At 38.2% G+C, this 18227-nt stretch overlaps 1 protein-coding gene across 2 annotated transcripts in view; it reads left to right on the top strand.

The window, feature by feature from the left end:
- The window catches only part of TADA2A (transcriptional adaptor 2A), a 44360-nt gene extending 26284 nt beyond the window's left edge, over window positions 1–18076 (top strand). The window contains exons 7-14 of one of the 2 annotated variants that reach the window (XM_073235282.1): window positions 3069–3132; window positions 4497–4540; window positions 7216–7326; window positions 8827–8898; window positions 10620–10752; window positions 11276–11319; window positions 13401–13474; window positions 14948–18076. In XM_073235282.1, coding sequence (XP_073091383.1) covers window positions 3069–3132; window positions 4497–4540; window positions 7216–7326; window positions 8827–8898; window positions 10620–10752; window positions 11276–11319; window positions 13401–13474; window positions 14948–15133 — 728 coding nt within the window. In that variant the 3' untranslated portion in view covers window positions 15134–18076. The remainder of the gene's footprint in view (window positions 1–3068; window positions 3133–4496; window positions 4541–7215; window positions 7327–8826; window positions 8899–10619; window positions 10753–11275; window positions 11320–13400; window positions 13475–14947) is intronic. The other variant, XM_017657977.3, reaches the window with a different exon arrangement.
- The last annotated feature ends 151 nt before the right edge of the window (window positions 18077–18227 follow it).

Here is an 18227-nt window from a genome sequence, read left to right as displayed (position 1 = left end):
ATGTAAAGTGCATCGCATGGCATTCTAGAGCCTGTTGTTGCTCAGCAGTTGTGTTAGAAAACAATGGCAGGGTATGGAGTATTCTGTGGTTTTTATATGGAACAGCCCCTATAGATCAAGAAGGAGTATAGAAAGAGTTCTGCCTAAAAGTTTGAAAATATTTACTTAAATCTTGGACCTGGTGTTACTGATTATTTTTAGTTTGTGGGTAGTTATGAGGAAAAATGAAGCAATGTTGTTTAAATTTTCGATCTTGTTAAAAGTGAAAAAAATCCATGGTAGCAGATTTTTTTTAATACTTAAACTTTAAGAAATACTGCATTCACTCACCTCTTCAGCTTGTCTAGCTAGAACTTATGTCATTTTTATCTCAGACCCAAGGGAGAATGGCCTGGATAGAGCAAGCATTTCTGGTCATTTCCCAGTGATTGAAGTTAACATACATATATAGTGCATCTGCTCTAAGCCCAGTGTGTTAGATTTTGGTATTTTTTCCATCTCATATGAGACTATTCTGATGGCAAGTGACAGTGAGATACATGGTAATGAGTTGGGATAAGATGTATCCAGAATTTAGTTCTATTATCTTGCCAGGGCTACCGTACTGACAGTGCTTGAGCGCTGTACATTACTCAGCTTTTGTTTGCTTTCATGTAGTGAAAGAAATGAGTGATTGTTTTAAGCTATTGTGTTATTTTCTCTTATTTGATTGGTTCCATACTTTTTCCTGTCCTAAAATCTAGTTCCAGTAGAAGTGTGGGTTTCAAACTGTTCCATGGAAGTATCCTCAGGGACTACAGGGAAAGGTAACTGGAGATAGCATAGGGAGAAGAGCAGAGGTTCAGCTAGAGGAGATCCAACTTAGCCATTCCAAGTAAGGATTTATTTGAAAACAAGGTTTAAAAGTTACTCTAGTAGTACATATAGATCTGTGCTGACTCATTGCTCCCATAGGCTAAACTTGAACTTGTTTGTATCTCACATTCTTTGGATAAGCAATGAGATTGTATTGCTGTTCTTGTTTTATCAGTATTACAGAAGCTCTAGGCTCTATTTTGGAATGAAGGTTACTATCCTGAAAGAAGTGATTGTCATACCTAACTAAATTCTTTGCCCGCAAAGGCTGGTGTGTTATTAGAAATTGTATTACCTAACATTTGAATAATGTATTTTAGTTTTCCAAAGAACACATGTCAGGTCATTATGTCATGCTTTTAGAGCCTTCTCTTTTGTGAATACATTCAATAATAAAAATTTTTTAAAAACCACCAAACTCTCAATTTATACAAAGCTTAGGGTAATAACAAGTTATTAAGATAATTCCAGGATCTACTGAAATCATTAAATTTTAAGATTCTGTCAGAATCCATAGACTATAGATGAGAAGATGGGTTTAATGTACATTGGTGCTAAGTTATGCATTTCTCATATTTTTTTCTAGAGTTGTAAATGATTGGTCTTCATTTCTAAATTCTAGAATATCTTCAGACTATAAAAATTCGGTAGTAGTTTTTTACTTTTTTTTTTTTAATATACATTTCATTTTTAGTTCAGCCAGATTTAGACTAAAGGACTAACAGAGAAAGTAAACATGTTGGCCATTTTCAGTGTCTTTCCAACTCAAGGCTCTGGAACCAGACTGTCTAGGTTTGGATTCCTACTCTCTATTTAGCAGTTACTTGATCTTGGGCAGGTTGTTTCGTGTGCATGGTTGTGTAGGGCTTGTTAGGAATGGTAGGAAATGTGTAGGGCTTGTTAGGGAATGGTAGGAAATGAGACTGGAAAGATAGGCAGGGTCAAGGCAACAAGGGATCTTACAAAATATGTAAGTTTGAGAACTATAAATGGATGAGAAGCCAGTGAAAAAGTATAAGCAGGATAACTACACCATCAGATTGTGCTTAAAAATATCACTCTGATACCATTTGAAGGGGATGAATTAGAATAAGGTTGGAATGGAGTCATTAAAGAGGGGACGGGGTAACCTAGGTGAGACAGGATGCCTGAGCTAAGGAAGAGGATTAGGGGCTAAGAGGAAGAGATAAATATGAGAGTGGTTTCACTAACGATATGGAGAAAGGGGGAGGGGGCATCCCGGTTGATTTCTGTTCTGGACCACTCTACGTACTGTGATGCTATTGACCAAGAAGAGAGATTCGGAGGGTGGAAAAGAGGTAGAATACAAGTTTGCAAATGAAGACCATGTGAGTAGAGATATCCAAATAGGGTTTGGAGCTTAAAATAAATATTTGATTTTGAGATTATATATTTTGGTGGTACTTGAAACCATAGGAGTAGATGAGTTTATTGGTCTAAGTAAGAAGTAAAAAGAGAGATGAGAACAGAACCCTGTGCTCTGAAGATGGAAAATTTGTCAAGGAAAGAAGAGAACAAGAACTATTATATTGATGAAAACTTTTGCTATCCACTGACACTCTTCTTCTAATTCCCCATGTCTTTAGAGTGAGACTAAAGCCAGGAAAGGACTGGGACATGGGCAACTAAGCAGAACACAGCTGTTGGGTTCTCAAGCTATTTAATGGAAGTTTTCACTACTGAATGCGAAACTACCCCCTAAATAGTTGCTGTCCCCCAAATGAAAACTGCTTCTTTGGGAAAATGTCTGTGCTGCACCTTATTCACATCAGTCTTGTTTTGATGTTGTCTCCTGAACTTCCTCAATTAATACTCACTTTTATGACTGTTCTCATGGGTGTAATTTCTAGCCCCTGTATTACCAAAGCTCAGAATCCTTTTTGATACATGAGAAACTACTAGTGTTACATGAAAGCTAATGATGTACATAACAAGGCATAACCAAAAGAGCATTCAGTAGAAAGCAGAAATTGTTACCTATAGGGTAATGCCATATAAATATATACACAGGAAGAAAGAACTTTGCTGGAATTTACTGACAAAGAAGTAAAGTATCCTAGGATATTTTTATTTCCAAGAGACAAATTTCCTAAACCAAAATAGGGAATATGATGTTCAAAGTTTAGGACAGTTTAAGTAAAAGATTTGTTTTTGTCTTGGCTCTATTTATGTGTGTGTATATTTGTTTATAGCTCTGAAGATGGCTGTAGTCGATATCTATCATTCCAGGTTAAAGGAGAGACAAAGGCGGAAAAAGTAAGTATAGAAAACCATCTTTCTTTGAGCTCTGGAGTACTGACCACATATATTCCTTTTCACTTGGGGCTCATCATGTGACCTTGAGGAAGACACTGATCCTCCAAGGGTCTCAATTTTTCCATTTGTCAAGTGGGAATAATAATCCCCATCCTTTTGTTTTGTTTTTTTTAACCTTCTCCTTCCTTAGCGATTCTTGATACTATAATGACCAATGAATAATGTGGGTGCACTGTTCTAAGGAAAAAAGGAACACAATAAATTCAAGGTGGTGTTACTGTTTTTTTTTAATGCTCATTCTAACTACTCAGTTTTTATGAGAAGTCTTTTATCTAAAAGGATTTTAAAGAAATTCTGACAACTTTCTAGCACTCTTGATTATTCCTTCTCTTTGCAACAGAGCAAAAAGTATACACCAGACTGAGAAATTATGGATTCCAGACCCCTGCTGGATTATAGAAACTTCAGCAGTTTAGAGAAGGGTCCGCAGAGGGTGTGCGTGTGTGTGTGTGTGTGTCCACATGTACATGTAGGCATAGTACCATGGTGTTACTAGAGACAGAGTGGTTTCACAGTCAGGAAAAGGAGTGGGACTTGGAGACACTCTTGAGGGACCAAGACATGATCTAAAGTAAGGTTTACTCTGTGTGTCTGGTGCTGGCATCAGAGAAGTGCTGAAGGAAGTTCCCCATCTACTTTAGTGAGAAGCTTCACTACTAGTCATGGTTATCTCTGGTATAAATCAGAGGTTCCAGACAGCACCTTGCATTTAAGCAAAAAATTCTGTTTTGCTTAAAACACATGATTAAGCTAGCCAGTGATGTGGAACTCAGTTGTTGAAGTTGCTGTTAGATCTTATTCCTTATGATACCCTTCCCTTAAATGTGCACTATATTTCAAATAGCTTCAAAGCATTATGAGAATCCGCAGTTGTAAATGTTGAATTTTGAATGCATGCTCATGGTGCCCTTTTATGTTTAATAGATTTCCCTCAAATGGCTATTCTCAATTGTCATTTCCCTAAATTGAATAGACTAATTTTTAAGACATGCACACAGATCCTCTTCTGTTTCATCTTGAGTTACAGATGTGTATTTCAGTATTTGTGAGTGCTCACTGATTCATTCCTCCAGCAAATAGTTACTGAGAGTCTACTATGCCCAAGGAGAGAAAAAATATATGATGCTTGGAAGCCTAAAATTTTGGTAGTGACTCACTGAGATGCAGAACTTTTTAGGGAGTGACTTCTTTGGACCTCAGTATTCCACCTCATAGTATTCAGGATGTCTAATAAAAGCTGCATGTGGAAGACACTATTAAATGTGAAACTAATTATAATATACATTATGTGGTTTTCTTTCTAGAATTATAAGAGACCATGGATTAATCAACCTTAGAAAGTTTCAGTGTAAGTATTAGCTGCTTTATTTTAAAGTTTGTTGTAACATTATTGAATAGTTTCAAACAAGTCATTTGTGGCAGTGTTCTTAATCCAAGTCGCATATTAGCATCACCTAAGAAGCTTAAAAAAGTCTGACGCTTTACTATCATCCCAGACTAATTAAGTCAGAATCTCTGGGGATAGAACTGGAGCATCTTTATTCTTTAAAAGTCTTCAAGGAATTCTGTTGCGTAGAGTTAAGAACCATTAATACAAAGTCAACAACACTTGCATGAGATTTCTTTTTTTTTAATTAGTAATTACAGCAAGACTATTATTGGATCATTTTCTGGAACTGGATGTAGGGTCATGTTGGAGATGTATGTTAAACATAACATAACCTGATCATCAGGTTGTGAAAATATTTTTGTGGAACAATCAACAGAAAATGATACCTTTATTTTGCATGGCAGTGGACAAAAACAAAAGACATTTAGCATTATATGATGGTGATAATAGATGATTATTTTTAATGGTTTTAAATATTGGAAATACCTAATCTGGGCAGAAAGAAAGAATCCCTTTACTTTTTCTTCTTCTGCACTGTAGAGTTTGTTCAGCAAATATGAATGATGATCTTATAATATTTACAGTATCTGTATAAAAATGTTTATAATAGTTGTATGTCAGAATACTCTTTTTTTGTAAAAGTGCCTAATGATTATTTTGCTTCATCTGCTAGTTGATAGAATCTTACAGGGTGTGACACTCTGTACCACTGGTAGGGTTCAGGTCAGCTAGTAATGGTGTAAGTGTTTTTAATATAATCATGATATAAGAATGTTACTTTTTTTTTTTTCTACTTTCCATTACACATTTTTCAAGTGATTGTGGTGTTTTGAGGATGTCACTCTTAATAGTTACATAGTATGTTGTATATATACAGAAATATATGGTAATATGCTTTGCCTGTCTTTTATTATTAGATATTTATCTTATTTTCAGTTTTTGTAATCACTGTTTAAGTAGTGCTGTGATGAACTTGTTTGTGAATAAAGCTTTGTTTACATTAAAAAAAATTTTTTTAGGTAGATTCCCAGAGTGAAATTAATAGATCGAAGAATATGATCATTAAAAATGCATGACACAAGCTGACAGATTGCTTTCTAAAAGATGGTTTTATTGATTTGCATTCCTTCTAGCCATGTATGAGAATTGCCTGTTTAAACTCATCCTCGTTGAGAGCTCTGAGTTTTCAAAAATAAGTCAGGGTCAGAGTTCCCTTGCCCTTTGTATAGACAGTTATGGTTTGTTCTGGTAGCCACAGTAATGGCCTCCTCTGTCTGAATTCCTGAGCTTTCTATAAAAGGTTAGTTGGGTTTTAATTTTCATTCATAGTAGACAAGTTTGACCATCACATAAATTCTATTCTCAGCTGGTAGACAGAGATCAGTTTAGCTTCACTATTCTTTTAACTGTATTTCTTATGTACAGAGCTGAGGGAAAGCTCTGCTGCTTCTGAGAAAGAAGTGGTGTGTGCAGTGTGGTTTCAGAAGTTTTCATGTGGCCTTAATGTGTGGTAGCAGTGGGTTTTTTTCACCTAATTAAAAAAGTTTACTCCTGATTCTTCTGTATTATCCCTTTAAGTATATTTTTGATGTTTGGTGTGTTCTGGGGTTTTTTGGTTTTTTTTTTTGCTTTGCTTTGTTTTGTCTCATAGGTTTTTTTTAATATATACTGAAAGTAATCCATCTATAGCTGGCCATCAAATCAGTGTCTAGAATCTGTGGACAAGAATGTCTCCTGCAAGGGAAGAGATTCATCTGAAAAGAAGACTTAATTTAAGTAACTGCCGTAACTGAAAGCCTCTGTCTTTAGTCTGTGAGTGGGCAGAACTAGCCTAGTTACTATTGACTATTTGATTTAAATGACCAAGTAGCAATTTAAGAGTTCCTAGCCACTCCAACCCACCAGTTAGTGACGGTGGATTTTTCTCCCCATCTTTTTTGCTGATACCTCTTTTTTTAGAAAACTGGTCAATAGTGAGCCTCAAAGTTGCTGACACAGACTACTCTACATATTTGACCATTAACTCGCATGATAATTATCAAAATATAACTTGATTATTAGTAAGTTAAGTTGTAGTACTTCTTTTAGTTTAGACAAAGGCAAAACAAGCCATGTAGAGGGTGAGGAAATAAATGCCTCATTTGAGGATGTATAGGTAGGGAGAAGATTTTTGGTGGATCATGAAAGAGGTGACATACTTTTTCCAGGCTAATCTACCTTTTCTAACTGGATTACTGTGTCTGCACCTCCCTTATTTTCCTACAGAAGTTAATACCAGAAAGTTTGCCCAACCTTGTTCCTAAGAATGCATGATCAATTAGTCATTCCTGTTACTGCCAGCAGGTTCTTTCTCTGCACCAATTAAGAAACAGTGAGGTGTGGAGGTCACAGGGTGCCCCGCAGTGCAGATAATCTCCAGTGATAACAACAGCCGTGCCGATACTGTCTATGTGATGCTGTTATCATTATGATGAATTTTATATCCTTAGCTCTCTTGTTTGCTTCCTGTCATGGATAAGTGAGTCATGTGAGGTTAGGAATAGTGCCTTTCCACTTGATTTGTAAAAGAAATGCAGAATACTTGAAGATCTTTTTATTCTTGGTGATGTGATTGTGTTTTACTTTGTCTGTAGTAATGGAACGGCGGTATCCCAAGGAGGTCCAGGACCTTTATGAAACAATGAGGAGATTTGCAAGAATTGTGGGGCCAGTGGAACATGATAAGTTCATTGAAAGCCATGCACGTAGGTGGTTTTTGAGCTTTCAGTAAGTGTGTGTGTGTGTATTAATGTAAATAGTGAAAATGGTGTGTTTTATATGAAGTTCTGTAAATAAATAAATAGATATTTTTGTCTTTCTTTTCCTCTATTACCATAAGATAAATCTGGGACTTAAGAAGTGGGAGAAGAGAGGTTAAAAATCCTAGTTAGTGGCTTTCTTTTTTCCCAGATAAATAGGAATTTAGTAGTCCCCCCCACCCCCAATTTTTATTATGGGAGTTTTCAAATATATACAGAAGTAGAGGTAATAGTAAAATGAACCTCCATATATCTGTCACCCAGCTTTAATGATTATCTGCACGTGGCCAATCCAGTTTCATCTTTACCACCCACTCCCCTGTCACACTCAATTGGGTCATTTTGATTCCAGAGAACATATTATATTGTTCATAAATATTTTAATGTTAAAACTAGGTTTTAAAATGGGGACAGAGTTGGATGACTCATGGGGATAGTACTTCCATCATTCTTTTGTCTTTCTCAGGTCTTTGCAGTTACCATTTTATTTTTCACTGTAAAAAGTTGAAACTGTTAAAGCAGTAAGTCCTACACTTTGAAGCAATGTGGACTGGGTGGCTTAAGGTCTGTACCTTTCATCATAAGATTGTGTATTTAACTCAGTTCTGGGAAGTTACCTTACCAAGGTTCCCTTCCTGTTTTCCTCATACAAATACTTCTTACATGCATTGTAGGCACTCTGAGCCAGGGCGTTTATCCTTACCCCACACTGTTTGGTTGGCATTCTTTGTGTGGTTTGTACTGGGTGACTTATCCTTTACTTCCTGCCCTAGTTTGTGGCATCCTTTGTTTATGTGTCACTCCAAAGAACTGTACTCTGTAGATTGTCCAAGCTCTTCATCATCCTATGTTTCAAAGCACCCAAATTTGAATGTTCTAGCACATAGTAACCCAAGCAGTGCAACCTGATCAACATGCTCTGAAGAGGCAGAAATCTTTGGTTTATGGAAAGCACAATGCTCTTTTGTTTCTGTAGGAGAAAAGCTGTACAGAAAGTATGTGGGATTTGAGCACAGAGCTTTTGTCTTTCCCTTAAGGGCCACATCAAGTAATACCAGAGACGAGTTTCATAAAAGAATTTGGTTATGTGGAAAGAACTTTTAACAGAGGATAAATAGGGCAGGGAAATTTGGTCATTTAAAAAATTATATTTGTTACTTCTGTCACTAAATGAATTCAGCTAGTTGACTGTAAATTTTCTAGGAGCCACTTCCAGCTGCTTTCTCCAGCTGGAGGTAGCAGCCGGAAGACAGCTGGGAGGAAGTTTTTCTAAGCTCTTGGGTAAAATTTCTGATGAGATGTTACCAACAAATAGGATTCCCCATGTGGAACTACGCAGTCTTTTATATAAGGCATAATTACTGAAAATACTCAACACTGAAAGTGTTTATTGATGGTGATTTTGTTTTTCCAATTTTTCTCCCTCTTTCTCTTTGGGATAAACAGTGGAATTTGAACTCCGAAGGGAAATCAAAAGGCTCCAGGAATATAGGACAGCAGGCATTACCAATTTTTGTAGTAAGTATGCTTAAGCTACACACGATATCAGAGGACAGGTGTCTTCCAAACATGTGGAGGAAGTCTCTGAGGTTGTGTGGGTTTTTTAAAAAAAATAAGCTTTCGTTTTCCAGAATGAGTTCTTGATCTTTCCAGGAAAGTTTTATCTATTTAATCCTTATAAATAACATTATATGGGTTATCTCGGGTAAAATAAAAGTTACGGCACAAAGTAAAGAGAGGTACTGCTTTTGATTTAGGATTCTCTAACCTCTAACAAAAAAGAGATTTTGTACTCCAGTTTTTAGCCTCAGTCTTTTTAGATTTAGTGATGCATGGTCTGGTCATTCTTATTAACCAAGCTTCAACTGGCTCTACATAAATGCATCCCACTTACTAGAGGTAGTGGTAATAATTTTAATTTTATTGACAGCAGCAGATGTCCAAATAGCAGTTTACTATGTACCAGGCCCTATGCTAGGCATTTCACCTTAGTGTGAATAGTGTCATTTAATTCTGATAACAAACTTATTAAATAGGTATTGTTATTTCCATTTAATGAAGAAACTAAGGTTTAAAGTGACTAAAGAGATAGTCGTAGTAGAACCAGGTCATAAGGGAAGGCAGTGTATTATAGTAGTTGGATCTAGAGGTCTAGACTTGGACAGCTTGGGTTTGGATTCTGGCTCCCCTGTTTACCAGATCTGTAATTCTGTTCAAGTTTCAATTTTCCAGGTTTCTTAGTGTTGAAATGAAGATTAAATTAGAGATAATGCATGAAGACGTAGCACAGTACCTGGCACACAGTAAATCTGTTGTTACTGGAATGATCGTTAGCATTCCCTCCTTCTTCCTGTTGGTTCAAAGCTATTACCCACAACCCACAAGAAGTAGCCCTGTGGGTGGAAGTCTAGCCTAGTGTAATGGTTCTTTATTTTTAATAAGGGCAACTGCTTTTGAAATGAAATTTTATATTGTTTTCTAATCAATAAATAAGATAAAAGTGGAATTACTTTGGTTGAAGTCTAATGGTTCAAGTCATTTATAGAATCCGGGACCACCAGTATGTGGTGGTGCCCTTGCTCCCCACAGTTTCCCCTGAGGTATTTTCATGGTATCCTGGGGCTCTGTGGAGCAGTTTGAAACCCACTGTTGTGCTATTTTGGAATTTGTATATGTTTGTTAACAGGTAGAAAAATACCATGCAACTTTTGTCTAGCAAGATGCAAATAAAGACTATGATACCAATTTTTGATTACCTGCTGTTGGTTGCCTCTGAAAAAGAAGGGAAAGGAATAGTACTGGTCAATGAGGACTTATTTTTATTTGTAATTCTGATTGGTTTTTAAGGAAGAGTATATGCTTATAGGTACTTGTATGATTTTGAAAAATATATAGGTAGAAAAAATAGAACAGGAAACAAATATGACAGTATTAAAAGTTAGTTATTTTGGGGGAATGGAAATACGATGACTCTTACCTTCTTTGTACTTCTCTGTTTTGAGGATGTTCCCACCCCACCCCCAAATTTTTTAAAGGTTGAAAATGAATAAAAATATTTTCATTTCTTTCAAAAAAGGGATTTCAAACTAGGAGAAACCACTTTGCTCTTGGAAATAATTGTGGAAGCAGTTTTGTGAAGGAAACCATAAAAAGGCAAACTATTTGCCGGTCAGTTGAGAAGCCCTTCCTTTGGTTCTGCTGCATGGTCACGGCAGCCATGGGCCTTCTCACACCCCCAGGTGCCCGAACCTACGATCACCTCAAGAAGACTCGAGAGGAGGAGCGCCTTAAACGCACCATGCTCTCCGAAGTTCTCCAGTACATCCAGGACAGCAGTGCTTGCCAGCAGTGGCTCCGCCGGCAGGCTGACATGTAAGTAAGGAAGCAGCCCAGGGTGCAGGAGCATCCTCTCAGATGTAGGTTCAGATATTCCGAAGGGCATCCTACTCTATTTGGTTAGTTAGAAGAATTCAGGAAATTTTAGTCTATCTCAGAAAAGGTGAGTTACTGACAGTTTTGAGAAATGCGCCCAGTCTCCTCCATCCCTACGCTGCTACTTTGATCTTACTTTTAAAAATGAGTAAATTCTCTCCACCCATGCCTTTCCCTCTAAAACCTGTTGGTATGGTTTCCATTGGAGAGTCTTTTTCCTGTTCTTTCCCCATCGGTGGCCTCCATGATATTAGAGGATAAGAATTCTTTATAACAAACCCAAGTGACTTTCCCTTTCTAGATCTGATTTCCTTCCCTGGTTAGTAAAGTGAGATATCCTGTAAAACATAGTGCAGTCCATTTCATTTCATTGCATCTCTTCAAAGGCACCCAGTCCTACACAGACTTTTGGAAATTGCCTTCTTTGGTGTAACATAAATTTAATTCCTTTCCTTTGTTGTAGTGATTCTGGCCTGAGTCCTTCCATTCCGATGGCTTCAAATTCAGGTAATTCTTTTGCAGGCTCGTGAAGTCTTAATTGTGAAGTTTTCATTCTAGGGCTTGTGATGACCCACAATCCCTTCTCCCTTTGTGGGAGCAGGGTGCTTAAGCAGAGCAATGGTAATTAAGTATTGTCCCAGTGCATAAACATAGCAAGTTTTCAGAATCTTCATGGCCAGATAGGGACTACCCTCAGGGTTAGAATACAGAGACAGGGGAAGAAAGAACTCCAGAGAGTTGTTTTCTTCTTTACCAGTGTTAATGGGCAGTTGGTTTAGTGTGGTTGTATACACCACAAATTTTAAGATTGTCTCACAGGGTATAAATCATATCCTATATGACCAAAGAGGCATACATATTACTTGCCAGAAAATGCAAGGATCTTCTTATAAGTTGAAGACTTAAGTTACTTCCATTTTTTATCTTACCTCTGTGGTATGTCCTATTTTGAGGTTAGTTTACAGAGAAGGATTAAGCCATATGCTGTCTGGTAATCATTGGTGCTTGGTGACCAGTGAAGGGCAGTTTGGGTGGTCTAGAGCTTGTTCCATGAGTTGTGGTGTTTATTTACCTGTTCTGTTGGTTATCACTCACCCCTGCTCTGTGTGGTAGATGAGCCACTTCCCCTGATCGGTACATACAGACTATTCCACTGATTAGAGACTGGACTGGTCAGAAGGGTGACCCACTTTCAGTTTTACCATTCTTTGGAAGCTTGGAACAACAGACCTTGTCATCCCATTCAAAATCTCTCAGATTCAGGATAGACAGGACTCAAAAAAGACCACTTTAGGGATAATACTTTTAAAATATCTGTTTCAACTAATTATTTCTTAATACTTAAAGGAGAAAAGAGAGTCTTTTAGGGAATAGTCAAGACAGCAGAACCCAAGTTTATGTTTCTTACTTAAAATCCCTCTCCCCCAATTTAAATACAAAAATACAAATAACTTAATATTGGCTAATTAAAATAAATAAGCCAGCCTGGCCGTGCAGCTCCAGTATTTCTGAACCATGCGCACTCCCCATTCCGTGTGACTTCCTAGGTTGAGGAGACTCCTTGCTCCTCTTCATGCTCTGAGTTGCTTGCTCTTAAGGCAGTGCCAAGTTGGAACCCTGGGTCTCTGCTTGTAACCCAGCCTCTGGTAACTTTGATGAGATACCAAATGATTTTACTTTCCCTTTTTGAACACTGAGGGTAAAGCTAGGCCTACTGGTTATGGGAAATCCCTTAGACCCTTTGCTGATACTGCAGAGAAGCCTGTAACATCCCTCCTCCCCTTACTCTCTACCACCTAAAAGGCAATCCCCATAAAACTCGTTAATGTATTATCTCACATTTTCTTTTTTTTAACTCAGTCCATCCATTCCCAACTGAACACTAATTCCAAATATACATTCAAAAACAAAACCAAAAATTTTGCACATCACACCTGTTCTGGGCAGTGACCTTATACTTGGGTTTCTCAGGTATGTGTGTTCACCTCAGCCTCTGCTTTGCCATATAATGGCTTATTGTTCCTCTGTGCAGATCTTTCAGGTAACCAGGGCCACTTTGGAAAGACAGATATTCCCTCACATAATAAATAAGAATGGCCTTTTGCTGGCCTGACAGTCTGCCTTTGATCTGAAGGGAAATGGAACTTCGTTAATTACCATGTTTGCCTTGTACTGCTGGCAGAGTGGTGACGGTCAGGAAATGTCTCCTGCAGAGTTCTTTCTTTTCATCAGTTGTCAAGGCAGGCAGTGTATGACCTTTCCTAACTGGATGATATCTGGGCTTCAGATTTCAGAATCTCTTAGTGGGGTAGGAAGAATAGCCATATCTGATACTAAGGTATTTGTTTTTGGATGTGTATTCTAGTAGAGGAAAGGCCATGTGAATTACCATTTTCATTTTCAAGTGATCATTGGGGTAACCCTGTGGCTATATAAGCTGAGGCCTGAGGAGATAGGTGGAGATTTCCTACAGCTAGATATGGTGATCTTGTACCAAACCAACCTGGTTACGGTGAACTTTGTTATGCTTTATACCCAACGAATTGTCACTCTGTAAAACATACACCATCTTCTGCTTGTGTCTGTAGGTAGACGAAGTGCACCACCCTTGAACCTCACTGGCCTCCCTGGCACAGAGAAACTGAATGAGAAAGAAAAGGAGGTAACAAAAAGAAGGGGAGCTTCAGGAAGGAGAGTAGGGGCTGACTAGTCATTGAGTTGTCTTTAAAGACATAGGATCTAACCTGTTCTGCTCTGCTCATGTAACATACATGTACAGTTCGAGTCTATCCTAGAAATCTTAAGAGCTAACCTCAGCAGGTTTCCAAGAACTTGCCTTATCACCCTGCCCCCATTCGTCTTCTAAGAGAAGAACATATAACATGCAAATCTAAATATTAGTGACTATCATTTATTGAGCATTTCTGTATCAGATACTGTACTAAGTGCTTTATATAAATGAAGTTAATGTTTTATAAATCTAAAATAACTTGTATTTGAAAATGGTTACTTCCTATTAGAACAGTCACTTTGAGAAGGGCTACACTTATTCCAACAACATAACCATCATTTAAAAGATTTTTGGAATTGTCTCCAAAGCATGACACATTAATTCTGATTGAAAAAATGTCATGAGCTACTTTACTTTTCCATTATAATCATTAGACTTATCTACATATTACTTTTGACTGTTTCTACAATTTAAATCCAGCATCAAAAGAGTCATCATTGAGTATTTTCAAAAGAATGTGCCACAGCTCTAAAGTCCACTCCAAAAGAGGAATTCCTCTTGTGTTGCTCATGTGCTCCTTTCACAGTCCCCAAGGTCAGTCCCCCCACCTGCCACTCCATACCATTAATTCAGGTCAGACAAGAAGAGTCATGGAGCAGGGACTAGTATTAATACTTTATTTTATCCACCAGGAACAGTAAAGATTCGTTTGCAAATAGAAGGAAATGTATGTGACATCTACATATTATTAAAGAAGCCACAGGTCCTTCTGGTTCAAGTATTGAATGGCCTGGTGTGTCAAGCAGTCTTTATCCTTCCCCACAGAATGTTCACCTCAAACTACTCATGGCTGGATAAGGAAGGTGAACTGTAATTGAGCCAGCTTTCTAGAGTTTTAACAGCTTAAGTGGCCTCTTAGCAAGGTCCCTATATCTCGTCTCTCTCCAGATTAGGAAATGTAGGCACAACAGCAAGGACTGCTGCTTTATGCCGGTACTAAAAAGTAATGTGATTCATGCTTGGGAATCCAGTTATCTGCACCTCTGCCCCCACAGTGCCCTGCAGCTCCTCCTTGATTGGCTGTGTTGGAATGTTCTGGGACTTAGAGCTGGGTAGACCCAGGCTGCTGCTCAGGACACATACCTGTATTCCCTGACAAACCCAGGTGAGCCAGCCCCCATGTGCTGAAGGCTCTCCCAGCATCATACCCTGGCTTTCTCTTCCTGCATGTCTGTAGAGTATTCTTTCCAAGGAAGAGACTAAATGGAATGTGGTCCAACCACCAGCTCCTATAAATAGTTGGAGGTTGATGTCACTTTTTAAATTTTATTTTGGCTGTACCTGCTGGATTAAATTATGAGGATGACAGATGTTAATGTTTATTAAATTTGCCATGTCTTACAGCTCTGTCAGATGGTGAGGTTGGTCCCAGGAGCCTATTTAGAATACAAATCTGCTCTGTTGAATGAATGTAACAAGCAAGGAGGCTTGAGACTGGCACAGGCAAGAGCACTCATCAAGATAGACGTGAACAAAACCCGGAAAATCTATGATTTCCTCATCCGAGAAGGATACATCACTAAAGCCTGAGGCTCTAAAAGCTTAGGATCAGAAATCACAAGTTGGCAGCGTGGTGGGCCAAGGGACAGTGTGGGCATTCAGGGGAGTTTCATTTTCAGCTGAATACTCATTTTCAAAAGAGGGGAAGGACAAAGGAAGCCTGAAGTTGTGTTGATGTCTACTTTCTTCTCCACCCTGCTTTAAAACACTCCTGTTGTTAGTATTGTACTGCAGCTATGTGCTAGATAAGCTATTATTAAATGTGAGTGGGCATTCATTCCTAACTCCTCTTGTAACTAAAACAAGAACCATAGTACCGCACATCACAGTGTTGGTAGAAATAGAACTAAATCAGTCTTTAGTCCCAGGAGTCCAGCTCAGATCATTGTACTTGGGAAGTTGGCTTTTTGATTATCTGTTTTGCCCTCAGACATTACAGACATATTTAAAATAAAGAGAAAGGTTATAGAGCATGAGAAGGCTTTCTCTTTCCTTCTGAGATGTTTTTAAACTGACAACAACATGGGCTAAGGGGAGGAAAATCTCACCATCATGGTCTTGTCCCAAACTGTGTCTTTAATATCTGGCTTTGTACTTTTCAGTTTGTCTAATCTGCAGTAGACTTTTGAGAAGGTGGTACCGGATATAAAATGTCTCTTGTTATTTTTAGAATTAATGGATTAAAATGTTTTGCTACTTAATTTGTGGGTGTGTCAAATATTCTGGTAACTACAGCACACTTAGGGTGTTGGATGCCAGACTCGTCACGCTGCTCTCTCTGCTAACATGTGTCCTGGACTCACTCTGTTCTTAACCTGGTTTCCCTGGATACCAGGCCCCTAAGGATGAAGATGATGTAACCAACCTCAGCTTGCTTGGATTGAGACCTGAGCCCTAATTTCTCAATGGTAAAAGGCTGGCCTGCAATAAAAGCTACTTCTAAAACAAAAGTAAAGCAGTTTCATACATGGGACTCACTAGGTATGAGGGTGAGTACCCCCACCACATCTGAAACTTGGTCTTCAAAGCTTTCTACAGAATATGAGGCCACACTTAGGGTCATGGTTATCTCATTTCTGTTAGAAGCAAAACTGTGCATCTAAATAACTTAATTGGCACAAATTACATCCTGTAGCTAAATGATTCTTTAGTTCTTTCAACATTCAAAATAATCTAATTAAAATATATGCTTTGTTGGAAGTATGGTCAAACTTTTTAACTGATGTAAAATTGCATTATACTTGCTAATAGCCTTCTTCTAGGGAGTTACAAATGAAAAGGAAACTCCTAGGATCTAAGGAAATTAGAATAAAAGACTTAAATCCTTAAAAAGTGTGGCTTGTGGAAATGGTTTCTTTTCCTTGCATAGTCCTCTCTTACAAAACATATTCTACCACCACTGTTACCCCTAGTTGGTTATAAAGGGATTGCTTCCTATCCCTGAAAGGTAATTCCTGTTCTGAAAATTTGGGATGCATTGGACATCAGTGACAGGAGATAACTGTTGCAGTCTGAAAAGTCCTTGATCTTGATTAAGGAAGGCTTCCTGGGAGAGGTGAGCTTTGAGGCAGTGATAATAAGATCAAGAGAGAGAGAAAATGGCAGGTGGGAGTGGGAGACAGTTCTAGACACAGCGGGTGGAGGATGTGGAGGCAGCAGTGGGGTAAGGAAAATGGTGCCAAGAGATTGAGGCTGTCTGGGACATGGGAGCAGCTTTGGTAGTTAGGAGTGGGAGGATGGCAGGACCATCTGATAGAATCCTTGGAACCAGCTGAACTTCAAACTGATTGGGGAATCAGGTTCGACGAGGAAAATGGCATGGTTGAAAATAGTGATAGAAAAGTAAGACTAATTTTAAATGACTGGATTTTAGTGACATTATTATTTGGGTAAACCCAATTTCGCAAAATTTAAGGCCTAGGATCCCTAATGGATTTCTCAAAGATCAAGCCATATTTTGGGTGAGGAGTACTCTAGGTGAGTCACTGAGGTGCTGTCTTTTTGCACTCATAATAGAAAAGCACTTGCTGATACATTTGATGTGGCTACCTTAAGTACATTATTTCTTCGTGTTCTTATCCCCAAAGGAAGGTCCTATTAAAAATCCAGAGCTAGTAGAGGCTTTTCAAAGATGATTCCATCCTTCCCCTTTGCTGCTAGACAGGATTGACCATAAACCAACTATACTAATAGAGTTCTTAGTTCAGATCATCTCAGAAGAGAGGGAGTTTACTCTGAAACTCAACAATATAGATAAAGATCTTTTCCTGTTATTTTTTATTGCAGTTTAAAGTTTTAGTGGAATTTTATGCATATCCTCTGTCAGGGTAGGAAACAGAACAAATTTCTTTCTGTAAAGTGACCCTTTGCTGTGCTGAGAGACCTAGAGCCTCTCAAGGCCAACTAACTACTAATAGTTTCTCTTCTTGGGCTCCAGTTTTCATCCTTTAATTGTTTATGACTCACCCACCCCCTGCTTTTAAGTTTGAACTCAGTGAATTAACCAGTCCTTGTTGAGAGATAAGAACAAGCTTCCCAGTTTTGAGTAATGAAATCATTAGCTTGTGATTAGCTGGAAAGGGGAGAAGAGCAATGCCACTGATCAATAACAAATTCCAGGTGGTACATCATTCTACCCTTTGGAAATATGTAGATACGTCGTAAGAGAACTAAAATTTCCAATGTGAAGGATCAGAGGCCCAAGTTATAAAGAGAAGCTTAGAAAAATTTGTTCATATTTGCTCCAAAACACATTTCCACTGGTCTTTAAGCAGGAAAGTGGTACTTTGTTCTGAATAGCATTCTGAAACCTCACACATCCATGTTTAAGGATGTCTTTATGGGTACCTTCTAGATGTATATTGTACTGTTAACACAAAAAGCTTTTCCACAGCGTATTGTACCTGCCTATTTGTTTAATTCCTAAAAATTAAAGTTTGATTCAAGAAATTCTGATCTGGAAGCTTTGCTTTCCTTTCTAATGTGCTGAGCCAGATGTGGTTAATCTCTCTGTGACCTGCTAGAAAGGACCATCTCTGGTTCAGTGGTACATTGCAATGTCCGTGGCCTTGTGTGGAAGAGGTAAGAGGATTTCTCTCCCATCAGACATATAACCGGCCTTTCT

This window comes from Manis javanica, chromosome 4 (assembly GCF_040802235.1).
Source record: "Manis javanica isolate MJ-LG chromosome 4, MJ_LKY, whole genome shotgun sequence".
In the NCBI taxonomy this organism is placed as follows: domain Eukaryota; kingdom Metazoa; phylum Chordata; class Mammalia; order Pholidota; family Manidae; genus Manis; species Manis javanica.
Note: the sequence above shows the minus strand (reverse complement) of the source record. Positions and strands in the feature narration are given on the sequence as shown.